The sequence below is a fragment of the Sturnira hondurensis genome, unplaced genomic scaffold (genome assembly GCF_014824575.4).
Source record: "Sturnira hondurensis isolate 20B ecotype Veracruz unplaced genomic scaffold, ASM1482457v3 Scaffold0007406, whole genome shotgun sequence".
Taxonomy (NCBI): domain Eukaryota; kingdom Metazoa; phylum Chordata; class Mammalia; order Chiroptera; family Phyllostomidae; genus Sturnira; species Sturnira hondurensis.
Window position 1 is genome coordinate 5,490,778 of NW_028080037.1, and position 12,372 is coordinate 5,503,149.

The 12,372-nt window shown below is 38.5% G+C and overlaps 1 protein-coding gene across 1 annotated transcript in view; it reads right to left on the reverse strand.

The window, feature by feature from the left end:
* NAA25 (N-alpha-acetyltransferase 25, NatB auxiliary subunit) overlaps positions 1-12,372 on the reverse strand; it is a 59,702-nt gene that overhangs the window by 21,805 nt on the left and 25,525 nt on the right. The window contains exons 11-15 of the mRNA XM_037052126.1: positions 10,198-10,310; positions 8,646-8,853; positions 7,675-7,764; positions 2,940-3,120; positions 2,174-2,273 (exon numbers count right to left, since the gene is read on the reverse strand). Of these exons, the coding sequence (XP_036908021.1) occupies positions 2,174-2,273; positions 2,940-3,120; positions 7,675-7,764; positions 8,646-8,853; positions 10,198-10,310 (692 nt within the window). The remainder of the gene's footprint in view (positions 1-2,173; positions 2,274-2,939; positions 3,121-7,674; positions 7,765-8,645; positions 8,854-10,197; positions 10,311-12,372) is intronic.

Below are 12,372 nucleotides of genomic sequence, written 5' to 3' on the forward strand. Positions count from 1 at the left end.
ATTTAGATGAATTATCACTCCCGCCACGTGCAACCATCAGCAAAACAAAGATAAAAAGCCACTGAGGACAACATGCCCTCTCCAATCACTCCCGGTGGTCTCCTTTCCACACTACGACACATTTGTTTGTATGTATGTGTGTGTGCTCAAAACAACTCTTCAGACACAATATTTGTAGGGGAAAATTAAAGCTTAATTTTTATTAGAATAAAATAATGTGCCTTTATTGGCCAAATTATGAACAACATGGTTCTTTGAGAATGTTACATTCTTCATTTACCCCCACTCCCTCCTCAAAACTAGCTGACAAGAATCTTTTCCTTTTTTAAAAAATATATTTTATTTATCTTTAGAGGGGAAGGGGAGGAGAGAAGGAGAGAAACATCAATGTATGGTTGCCTCTCATGAGTCCCCTGCTGGGAAGTGGCCTGCAACCCAGGCATGTGCCCTGACTGGGAATCGAACCGCGATCGTGTGGTTCGCAGGCCCGCACTCAATCCACTGAGCTATACCAGCCAGGGCAAGAATCTTTTCTTTAACCTTTTCCTTAGAAATATACAAATGAGCCCTGGACGGGTAGTTTACATGGTTAGAGCACTGTCTTGATACATCAAGGTTGTGGGTTCAACTCCCAGCCAGGGTACATACAAGAATCAATCAATGAATACATAAATAAGTGGAACAACAAATTGATGTTTCTCTCTCTCCCTTCCTCTCTCTTAAATCAATTAAAAAAACAAAATTTAATTAAAAAAAAAGAAATACAGAAATGAGAGCCAGAATGATGAGATTTAAGGAGTTTTTTTTTTTAATTTTGAGTTAGTAAAGCTACTTGAAAACAAGAGAAGGGCAAGCAGATACTTGAACACACAGTGAAAACTCACTGATTTATAACGCAACTGCCCACTCATGCTAAGACACTTTAGAAACCAAGATCCAAAAGACGCCCTCTGACCTCTAAGCAGGCCAGCACCTCTGAGCAGTATGTTCGAATGCTCATGCGCACTTCCCTCTCTCCCTGGTCAGGAGCTATGGCACAAAATGAGGTCTGAACAGAGATACCACTCTCTGGGGAGAGAGGCCGCAAGGAAGGAAAACAGGGCTTAAAAGCCAATAGAAGAGGCACAGTTCACCATCACTTGCTACATCAGCCCTCTAGGCCATGCCCTGATGCTTGTCAGGAATAATGACTGCAAGCACAGGATAACAAACCTATGCTCTCCTGTGCAGAAGTGTTTCTGCCCTGCCCTTGCCTTCCATTTACCATGCCCCTAAAGGACGAGATGGCAGATAGATTAGCTGCAGACGTTACAGTTACAAAACATTTCTTTAAAGTCCTCACGAGTGTTTGCCATCAAGAACGCCAGAAACGAGCTCTCTTGCCCAATTTCTTAGTTGCTGTTAGACCATGAAAATGGGAAGCTACGGGCAGATATCTGGCATGGCCCAATTCCAGGTGATGTATCTCAGAAGCACGAGAACCAAGTAGACAGCGCCCATCCTTGAAGACATCCCTATCTTCGCATCTGTTACTGGGTGGTTTTGCATAGTTGGTTGACTAAGGAGAGACCATGTATGTAGTTTTTCCACAAAAACTGCTTAACTCACAAGTGGAAACCAAGTCTGTTTGCAATGAAAAATATGGTGCAAATCCCATCATTTTATTATGGCACACAGAAGCTCTACCTTATTTATTGCTAGTTTAAAAAAACACTATTAACCAAAGTTTCTTGAAATTATTTACAACCGGTCAACTTTACAATTCTAAGAAAACATAAGTGCATTTGTTGTTGGCAAAGAGCACAGTGGTTACAGGCTTCAGAAGTGAACCAAGGTAACAGAGAGCAGCTGCTATCGCAGAAGCTTGTATTGCATCCTTGTGTGCTTGGAAAAAGCCTCTTAGAAACTCAAAGACCAACCTGAGAGGTATTAACACTCCCTATTCTATGGACACCCAGTTTTAAATTCACCTTTGTATGAATTCAATTAAACATGCCCATTCTATCAACCACAGATAACTCTTCACCTCTACCTGACAGCGATGGCCACTAAGCTAGGCCTAGGGCACCTCAGGTCACCTCAACACGTGCACCTGCAACACAAGGAAGGCACTCTCTGCAATGTGTTCATTCAGCAGACAAGACCATATTTAAAAAACCTTTTGTTCACTTACATCTTTCTGGTTGGAGTGGAAAAACCTGAGTGCGAAGTTACAGGACTGGGATGCAGCAGCGTACTGACCTAGGGATTCGGCGTAACGGGTCAAAAGATAACTAGTTTGGAAGGAAAGAAAAAAAACACATGTTATACTTACCCATCTTTAGTCTCATATACTATACTTCAAATTACTATGTCGGAGAAATAGCTAAGCATATGGAACATTTTAAACATCCTGTCATATAAATGATCTAATTCACAGAATCAAATCTTTTTTAAAAGAGCAAAGTTAATTCAGTTTTGTGAGAGCCCTGAAGTCCCATGACATGCTTTCTTACACTCAGATACCAATGAAACACAATTTATAAGAGAACGGAATGCTGTCCTCCTAAAATGGCTCTATAGGGGATAGAGAAAATACCCTTGAGTCATCACAAAGCACAGTTACATTACAAACTTAAAGGCTCCCTGAGGTCAGCAAACAGAGCACATGTGTTAACCTCAACTGCAAGGCAGAAGACTTGAAACCCACTAAGAAAAAAGGTTTGAAGTATATAGCTGTTTGCTGTCTGGGAAAAGTTTCTTAGCATTTCTAAATTGTGCAAATTTTAACATTACTACAAAATGCTGGCAAATATAAACTCTTACTGCTTTGCGGTGAGTCATAATAGGTGATTATTTCATCTAAAAAGCTTAATACCAGGAACAACTTCATTGCTAAAACCGGAAAGTCAGAGTCCCACGGGTAAGGGCTGCTACTATTCAGAGTGTATACTACCAACCCAATGGTATCATGCTGGATGTGCTTAGCATCGAGGCTGGAGTACAGATCCAACACCGGCTCAAACGCCCCCAGCACACAGTAGATTCGAACAAGCAGCAGTTTGAATTGAGCATTGGAAGGGCTGTGAGTCAATCCCTCTTCCAGCAAAGTCAGGGCCTGCCACACAGCAGTGTCGTCACCTAAAACCAAAATGTCATTGCATTACTGACGGATTTTGAAAGCAAATGGAGGTTTCTCAAAAACAGAAACTCACTGACATCCTTACCTCCCATAACTATTCTTAAGAATGAGTTTAGGTAGCAGAGAACAAATTTTAGCTACACACCTGTACGCAAAACAGGGGATTTCCCTAAAGAGACAGTCCCTCAGTTACTAAACGTGTATCTGCAAAACTGATGCAAATTTTAAGCTGCCAAGGCTTGTGCAGGGAAGTTACAGAATCTCACAAGATCCTAGATCCCGAGAAAAGTTGGATTTTGAAGAACTAGAGTCCACCAACCTTCCCAGTAGAGAATTTTCTCTACAAAATCTCAGACAGATGCCTTCTCTAGACATCATTTGTCTTCCATAAGTAACTCTACCAATAGGGTGTCAATAATATTTTTAAAAACTTGCTCATTAATAATCAAAATAAAATGATACATTTTTTGAGCCACTAAAAATCAAAAGGCCAAATGTATCAAGTTTTAAAGATTAAGTAAATTCTCTTTTAAAAATCTACCTAGAGAAAATAACACGAAATGTAGATAAAGCTTTATATACAAAAATATTCACTGCATTAATAAATTATAGCAACACCCACACACTGAAATATTATGTAGCCATTTGATGTTAATGAAGAGCTTTTAATAACAAGGGAAAATACTTTCTTTCATAATACTGATCAGTAAAAGACACACAGAATTCAAATGAGCATGAATAGTTCATTTAAAGTCTAAAAAATATGCAGAGAAAGACAAAAGGATATATATGCAAAATGTTAGAGTGCCTTGTAGAAGCAGGAAAAGCAAGGTTAAAATAAACCTTTTTCCAAAATTTTTTAATTTCCCACTCAAGGGTGTATTTATTGCTTTTTTTAGAGGGAGAGAAACACCAATGTGAGAGAGAAACATTGACAGGCTGCCTCCTGTGAGCACCGGCAAGGTATCAAACCCGCAACTTACATATGTGCCCTGACAGGGAATTGAACCCGCAACCTTTTGATCAGGCATGGGACGATGCTGCAACTAACTGAGCCACCCACCCAGCCAGAGCTGTTTTCCAAAGTTTATATAGGCTACTTATACAGTCAGAAAACAAACAAAAATAAAACACCTGAAGTAAAAGCTCATCTACTGAGCTTTAAAAATTACATTGCATATGCTTTTTTTCTAAGAGAAAGTAAACAAAATAAAAAATTGGAGCTTCGGATAAATATCTATAATACTACCCAATCGATATAAACTACACATAATCTATTTAAACTACTACCAGGACTTTAATGTACTGCTTTTGAACTACAACTACTTTTCCACATTAGCAGTGAGAGCACACTTCCCATTTTGTGTTCTACTCTTTTACTTTTAAGTGTTTTCCCATGTCGCTACCTGGTCTTTAAAATCATACTTTTATTTAATTCAAAATTCACTGAACTACACTTAAGCAGTACTAGACATGAGAACCTAAAGATAAGAGACACAGGTGGCCCCTGGCCTCACGAGACCCGGAACTGAATGGAAGAGCCAGCTGAACAAGGACAGAGAACAGGTCATTCTGAGGGATCCTCAATACCCCAGGGTAACTACCATCAGAAGAACCCATAAATCTGCTGAAAGAGCTCCTTAAAATAGAAACAAAATTTCAAAGTAAATAGCAAAAAAATGGTTTAATGTATACTTCTTTCTGAGTTATTAAACCAAATATTATTAAAACATTTATAATTTTATTCTGTAAAATTTAGGACATAACTACAACTCTATGTAAATTCTTACCAACACAGCTTTTTGGACAAAATTTTATAATATAACAAAACAGTGTAAGATAAATAGCTTCTGAGGACATAATGAACAGTATGGTAATTACAGTTAATACTGCAGTGTACATATGAAATCTGCTGAGAGAAGATTTAACGGTTCCCACGAAAAGGAAAAATACAGCTACCGGTGGGACAGATGTTAACTACACTCACTGTGGTAATCGTTTCACAATCTACATCTATATTTACCAAACTGTGATGTTCTATACCATAAACCAATACAATATGTCAATTATCTCAATAAAACTGGAAGGAAAAATGACATCCTCACTCCTGTTTTACTTTTACACAACCATTAAAAAATGCCTTTTTGAAAAACATTTGAGAGTATCACCAATTTCCTAATGCACTCTTTTTAATTCCTTCATATTCAAGTTATTAGCCTCAACACCCTCACCCACTGTCTGTTCCCAGTCTCCGCCAGACGCCCCCTGAGCAGCGACTGTGCCCACGACTGCAGCACTTCAACGTCACTCTCTCTGACTTTCACAACACTTGTACCCTGCCCTGACCACGTAGCTCAATTGTCAGAGAGCTGTCCTGGACACACCAAGGTCGCAGGTTCAATCCCTGGTCAGGGCACATACAAGAATCAACCCATGAATGCAAAAAACTGGAACAACAAATCAGTCTTTTTCTTTCTCTCTATCAAATCGACAAATAAAAATTTTAAAAAACTTGTATCTTTATAATACCTGCCAATTTCCCATGTAGTTAGTTACATGGTATGATTTTGGAAAAATTACCTAACTTCTCTCTCTGCCCTGTATTTCCTTCACCTGTAAAAACTAACTATCTTAACTGTATAATTATGAGGTTTAAATTAGCTAATTCATGTATAGTACTTTCAAGTGCCTGATGAACAACCAATGTTAGCCTTTACTATTAGATAGTCAGATATCTTTGCTCAAAAAACAAGAAATTAACACAGCCATAGTCCTATGAGCAAGAATGTTAGAGGTATGCGGGAAGGGTAGTGAGTAGGGACCAAACTGCTAAACACTTAGTTCATCAATGATTTTTACATTGAGATGACTATCACAGCCCAAAGCAACCTTGTGAACCCCGGGATTAAGAGAACAAATACTCTAATAAACAGACTGAGCTTCCATGGTTGAATGCCAGTACAACAGTGTAACAAATACTGTCACATGGGTATACACAACGCCCTACACAAAGTTCAGAAGGGGCAAAAAATCTGCAATGAGGGAGGGGGTGAAATCAAGACAGGCTTATCAGAGGCACTGTTTCAGTAGACATTTGATGAAGGAGGTAACAAAGTTATTTCAAAGAGAGGTAATATGATGTTCAATAGTAGCAACAACAAGAAGGATTCAGTACTGTAAGTATTAGATTGGCCAAAAAGTTTGGTTCTTTTCTGACGATGGCTCTAGTGGCACTCAGTTGTCTCTGACTTCATTTGAAACAGTTCTGTCAGACTGTGTTGTGACAGCTGTCGTAGCAGCGTGCATTTAAAAACAAATCAAACTGGTAAATTTTTGTGTAGCCATTTTAATACTGTAGATGGAAGAAAATATACAACATTCTCGGCATATTATGCTTTACTATTTCAAGAAAGTTATCAACACAGCTGAAACACAGAAAAGCTCTATGCAGTGTACGGAGAAGATGCTCTGACTGATCGAACGTGCCAAAAGCAATTTGCGAGGTTTTGTGGTGGAGACTTCTCGCTGGATGATACTCCACAGGTAGACCAGTTGGAGTCGGCAGCGGCCAAATCAAGACAGTAACTGAGAACAATCAACGTGCTACCATGTGGGGAATAGCCGGCACACTCCAAATAGCCAAACCAATAAAGTTATTGGTGAAAATGAAAACTGTGTCTTTTATCTTGTGGAAAACAGCTATACAGACTTTTTGGCCAACCCAATACATAAGACTCTGGAGACGTAGGCAGAGCTGGATTATAAAAATACACTGCAAATTATCCTATAAAGACTGGCCTTTGCCCTTTGAAAAACAGGGTACCTCTGGTGAACTTCAAGCCTGAGGATGACAGTATCAAAATGGAGTGCTTTGTAGAACGATCCATGAGGGCAGGGGTCCCTCAGGGGGGTCCCTCATGTCCACCTTGCACACAACTGTCTCCCCAGCCCTTTGTTTCTTCTGTAGTTTATTCTAGTGAATAATATGCAATAAGTATCTAGAGTTATTTTTTCCCCAAAACTGCTAATCTGAGAACATGTCAGGAAGGGTGAGACCTAAAGAAAAGGCTGTCTCGATGCCATTTGCTGAATCACCCTTCTCCTGCTTCAGGGCTCATAATGCTTCCTTTACCGTGTATTGTATTTCTGCCTTCGGTGGACTAACCAGAACTGTATTCCAAAGAGTTCCTTTTCCTACATATACCTTTTTTTAAAGTAAATAAAAGGGCTATTCCAATCCACGGGCCTACACATTTATCTGTGAATCAGTTTCTCCGTTTGATAATTACTCTAACTTTGTAATAGGTTTTTTAGTCACTATTCATTATTCAGAACCATTTAAATCAGAACAGATATCCACTGATTTAAGACTTTCCTGATTTCAGGGAGGGGGATACATGGAGACTTGGGTTCTTCCAGAAGCACCCTGAAGAAGGGCAAGAAAGAAAAACCTAAAAACATAAATGAAATTCTTGGATTATGCAATCAGTCCATGGACTTACAGTCGATTAAAAAAAAAAGAATAAAGTTAAACGGAAATGACTGTTCCTTACCTGCTTCTCTCCATACATCAATAAGCACATGGACAGCGAGTAGACAGTAATAGTCCGAAAACTGTAATTCGGTTTTCAAACAGGATTTCCCTATGAGGGGAAAAGACATCTGTATTTAACACTTATTTAACTATCACAGCTCCAAAGAAGTTTCTTAAAGCAGGAAAGTGATAAGGGGGAGAGGAGACAGGAAAAGACAACAGTAAGAACCAGGTAAATACCAGAAGAAAATACAAGCCATGAACCAAAGGATTCAAAAGGCGAGACTAGACTCAGCCGGAGTAGAAGGGTTCTAGAACAGAGGCGGTACCTGAAGTGGTCCCACAGGAAAAGCAGCAAGATTTGGAATGTTTTGGGTGAAGAAAAGAACAGAAGCCAAAGGGTCGTGTATAACTAAAGTAGTAATATGCTCATTCCTTCACCTAATTTTTTAGAATGCAGTTAGAGAAATACTAGTATCATCTAATCAGAAAATTGATATTTTATCACATATATCTAGCAATCTGAAAAGGTAATTTATTTCTAAATATCTCACAATTTACATTCCTTTTGTTCACTTACATAGTCTGTATATTATGAATAGTAAGATGGATAAGCAGAAAATGTGACAATTATCATAAACTATGCAATTCATATGAGCCACAATGTGAGAAAGAGTTAGCTCACCAGATCAGGAAGAATATGGACAACTATAATTACTTAAAACTCCAAGCTTAATATGGTATGCCAATTATACTTAAATTTTTTAGAAATAAAACGTGGAAGAAAATAACAAAACTCCAAGCTTTAGAAAGGCTTTGCATTTTATTACCTGGATAGTCTTGGCACCTGACAAAATAATCTCCTTGCCAAACTCACTAAAAACAGGTGCTGTGAGTGATTTAAAAACAAAAACAAAAAACAAACCTAAAAACTAACTTCTAAGTCTTAGCAGACCTGAGAACGACAGCACATTTTACAAGGCTGCTCACCAAATTCCAGTCCATGCTGGTACCTTAACATCAGCTCTCTGACCACACTCAGTTTCTGATCTTTATCCATCGTGTGGTACAAGCCCAGCAACCTCGTCAGCTGCACCACACACAGATGCTGCTGCAGAGCTCTGATGTCGGCAGGCAGTGCCAGCTTATCCTCTGTTGGTGTGGACAAAGGAACAACTCCAAGTAACTGATTAATAAACTGCAGAGTGGGGGGGAAAGAAACAGGACAGGTCTCAAAACAGAAGCAGTCTTTAGTAGGTCATAATTAACGAACACTGAAATGGCCTAGCAAGAGTCTTCAAGGAAAAGATACAAATTAAAACCCCTTTATTATACCATTTTCTATCTACGAAATAGCTAAGACAAAAAAATCTCTAACAGCACATCCTGCTGGTGAAACTCCAGTGAAACTGGCACTCTCATTCACTAATGGCCCAAAGTATTTGGTCAACACCATGTACTATATACAGAGATTAAAAGTATTGTAAAAATGTTTCAAAAGTTGTAAGATAGCAACATTACAATGTAGCAATGAAAAAGATTAAGAGTGGATGACCATAAACAAACCCACAAACCCACCATCACACGGTCACACAAATGCGTTCCAAAAAGAAACATCATGCACAGAAAAGAACAGTTAGTTACGGGATGTCAGTGGCCTTAAATTGCTTTCGTACTTTAAGTTTTTATTTTGAGATGATTGTAGATTCACATGCAGTTGTAAGAAAAGAACAGAAGCCAAAGGGTCGTGTATAACTAAAGTAGTAATATGCTACTACTGGGTGAAAGTTACCTTTCACCCAGTTTCTCCCCAAGGTAACATCTTGCATTAAACGTATTTACTTAGTTAAATTTGGCAAGAACTTAAAAAAACACCAGTCCTAGCCCTGCGGGTGGGCCCCAGTCAGGGTGCGGCAGGAGAGGCAACTGACCCACATTTCTCTCCCTCTCTTTCTCCCTCCCTTCACCTCTCTCTAAAAATAAATAAATAAAGTGTTTCGTTTTGCTTTTTTAAAGTAGGCCCTGGTGGTGAACTGTCCTGTATCTCAACTGTGGTCGTGGTCACACAATCCACGTGTGCTAAACACTGCACTAAAAGCACCAAAACACTAAACACACACAAGTGAATGTTCACAAAACTGGTAAAATCTGCATGAAGTCAGTGGACTATCAATGTCAACTGCCTAATTATGATATTATACTATAATTACGCAATATGTTACCACTGGGGCAAAACAAGTGAAGGGTATACAGAGTTCTCTGTATTATTTCATTTGTAACTGCATAGAAATCTACAATTATCTCCAAATCACCTACTAAAACAAAAAAGAAGACTAATTATCTACCTACCAGGGGCTTATTCTCATGTAGCTCAACTTAACAAGAAATCATGCCTTTAACCTGATAGCCCCTGGAATACTTGACGGAGCAGTTATCTTGGTATCTCGTGTTCACCACTCCCGCACGTCTTAGAAAGGAAAGCAAACATTTAACCCACTTACAATAAATACAGGCACCCGGCAGAATTCCAAACTGTACTTACTTTTGTACACTGTGTAGCAGGCAAGAGGTCGACGAACACTTTAAGGTCTGTAAAACAGCAAGGTTTATCCCCAAACTTTTTAAAATACTGAAACATTAATTCTTCTGGGTCACCTAAGAGAAAAAAAAAAACATCACTAAATTATTCATAGACTGAAGCAATTTCTAATTGAAGTCTGATTTGAAAATAATTTATTTCAATTAAATTATAATTTTGCTTAAATGCTGAGTAAGAATGAATGAGAATGAGAAGCAGGGCTAGAAGATATCTTTCCTAGTTAAAAACAGAAAAATGTTTTAAAAAGGAACAGAATCTTACAAATTCAGTTTACTATCATTACACTTAGGAAATGTGAAGCTTTTCATTCAATTAAAATTTAAATAGTTAAAAAGTTTTCTTTAAAGTTTAAATAAAGACTTAAGTTAATATGCAAACATTAAACAAACATGCTTTTCTCCACAATAGTTCCTGAACTACTTCAGAAGTATCAAACAAATGTTAATTACATGAAAGGTAATATTGGCTAATAGGAACACGAACAAAAGAGAAAATAAATGGGAAGAACCACAGGCCAATAACTCCAACAAGGTTACTCACTATTATAAATACTTAAACATAGAAATGCAGAAAGCTACCAGTTCATTTTATTTTTCCTCAAATTAAAAACAAAGAATAAAATAAAAGTAAAATGCTCTCAAACTGTACTAGATTTAAGAAGCAGAGATTTTAACCAAGATTCCTGTAAAATTTTAGGTCCCAATTCCTAGTCGCATGTCTCTGGGAACAGATTATATTATATTGATTATACTATTAGTTTCCCCAATTTTCCCTTTATCCTCCCTCCGCCCTGCACCCCCAACCCTCCAGCATTCCCTCCCCTTAGTTCATGCTCATGAGTTGTACATACAAGTTGAGTTCTCAGTTTCCTATGCCATTCTTAACCTTCCCGTCTATTTTATGCCTACTAATTATGCTTCTTATTCCCTGTACCCCCCCATCCCCCCCTCCCCCTCCCCACTGAATACCCTCCATGTGATGTCCATTTCTCTGAATCTGTTCCTGTTCTAGTTGTTTGCTTAGTATTTGTTTTCATTGTTGGTATTTTTTAGATTTGGTTGTTGATAGTTTTGAGTTTGCTGTCATTTTACTGTTCACAGTTTTTGATCTTCTTCAATTTCTTAGATAAGTCCCTTTAACATTTCATATAATAAGGGCTTGGTGATGATGAACTCCTTTAACTTGACTTTATCGGAGAAGCACTTTATCCGCCCTTCCATTCTAAATGATTGCTTTGCTGGATAGAGCAATCTTAGAGGTCGGCCTTTCATGACTTCAAATACTTCTTTCCAGCCCCTTCTTGCCTGTAAGGTTTCTTTTGAGGAATCAGCTAATAGCCTTGTGGGAACTTCTTTGTAGGTAACTCTCTCCTTTCTTCTTGCTGCTTTTCTCTTTATCTTTAATCTTGGGTAACTTAATGATGACATGCCTTGGTGTGTTCTTCTTTGGGTCCAATTTCTTTAGGACTCTCTGGGCTTCCTAGACTTCCTGGAAGTCTATTTCCTTTACCAGATTGGGGAAGTTTTCCTTCATTATTTTTTCAAATCAGTTTTCAATTTCTTGCTCTTGTTCTCCTTTGGCACCCCTATAATTCAGATGTTGAAACGTTTAAAGTTGTCCCAAAGGTTCCTAAGCCTATCTTCATTTTTTAAAATTGTTTCTTCATTCTGTTCCAGTTGGATGCTTATTTCTTCCTTTTGTTACAAATCATTGGTCTGAGTCCTGGTTTCCTTCCTGTAGCTGTTGGTTCCCTGAACATTTTGCTTTATTTCACTTTGGGTAGTCTTCATTTGTTCTTTCATTTTGCAACCAAACTCAATCAGTTCTGTGAGCATCTTGATTATCAATATTTTGAACTCTGCATCAGACAGGTTGGCTATTTCTTCATCATTAGCTCTTTTTCTGGAGTTTTGCTCTGGTCTTTCATTTGGACCATATTTCTTTGTCTTCGCACACCTGTTACACTGTAAGGGGGCAGAGCCTTAGGTATTCACCAGGGCAGGGCAACACTCTTTGCTGTGCTGTGGCGCTGCCTGTTGGGGAGGAGTCAGAGAGGGAACCATGCAGACTGCTTGCTGGGCTCTAGCCCCTCTTTCTAACAAACTCCTGTGTGAAAAT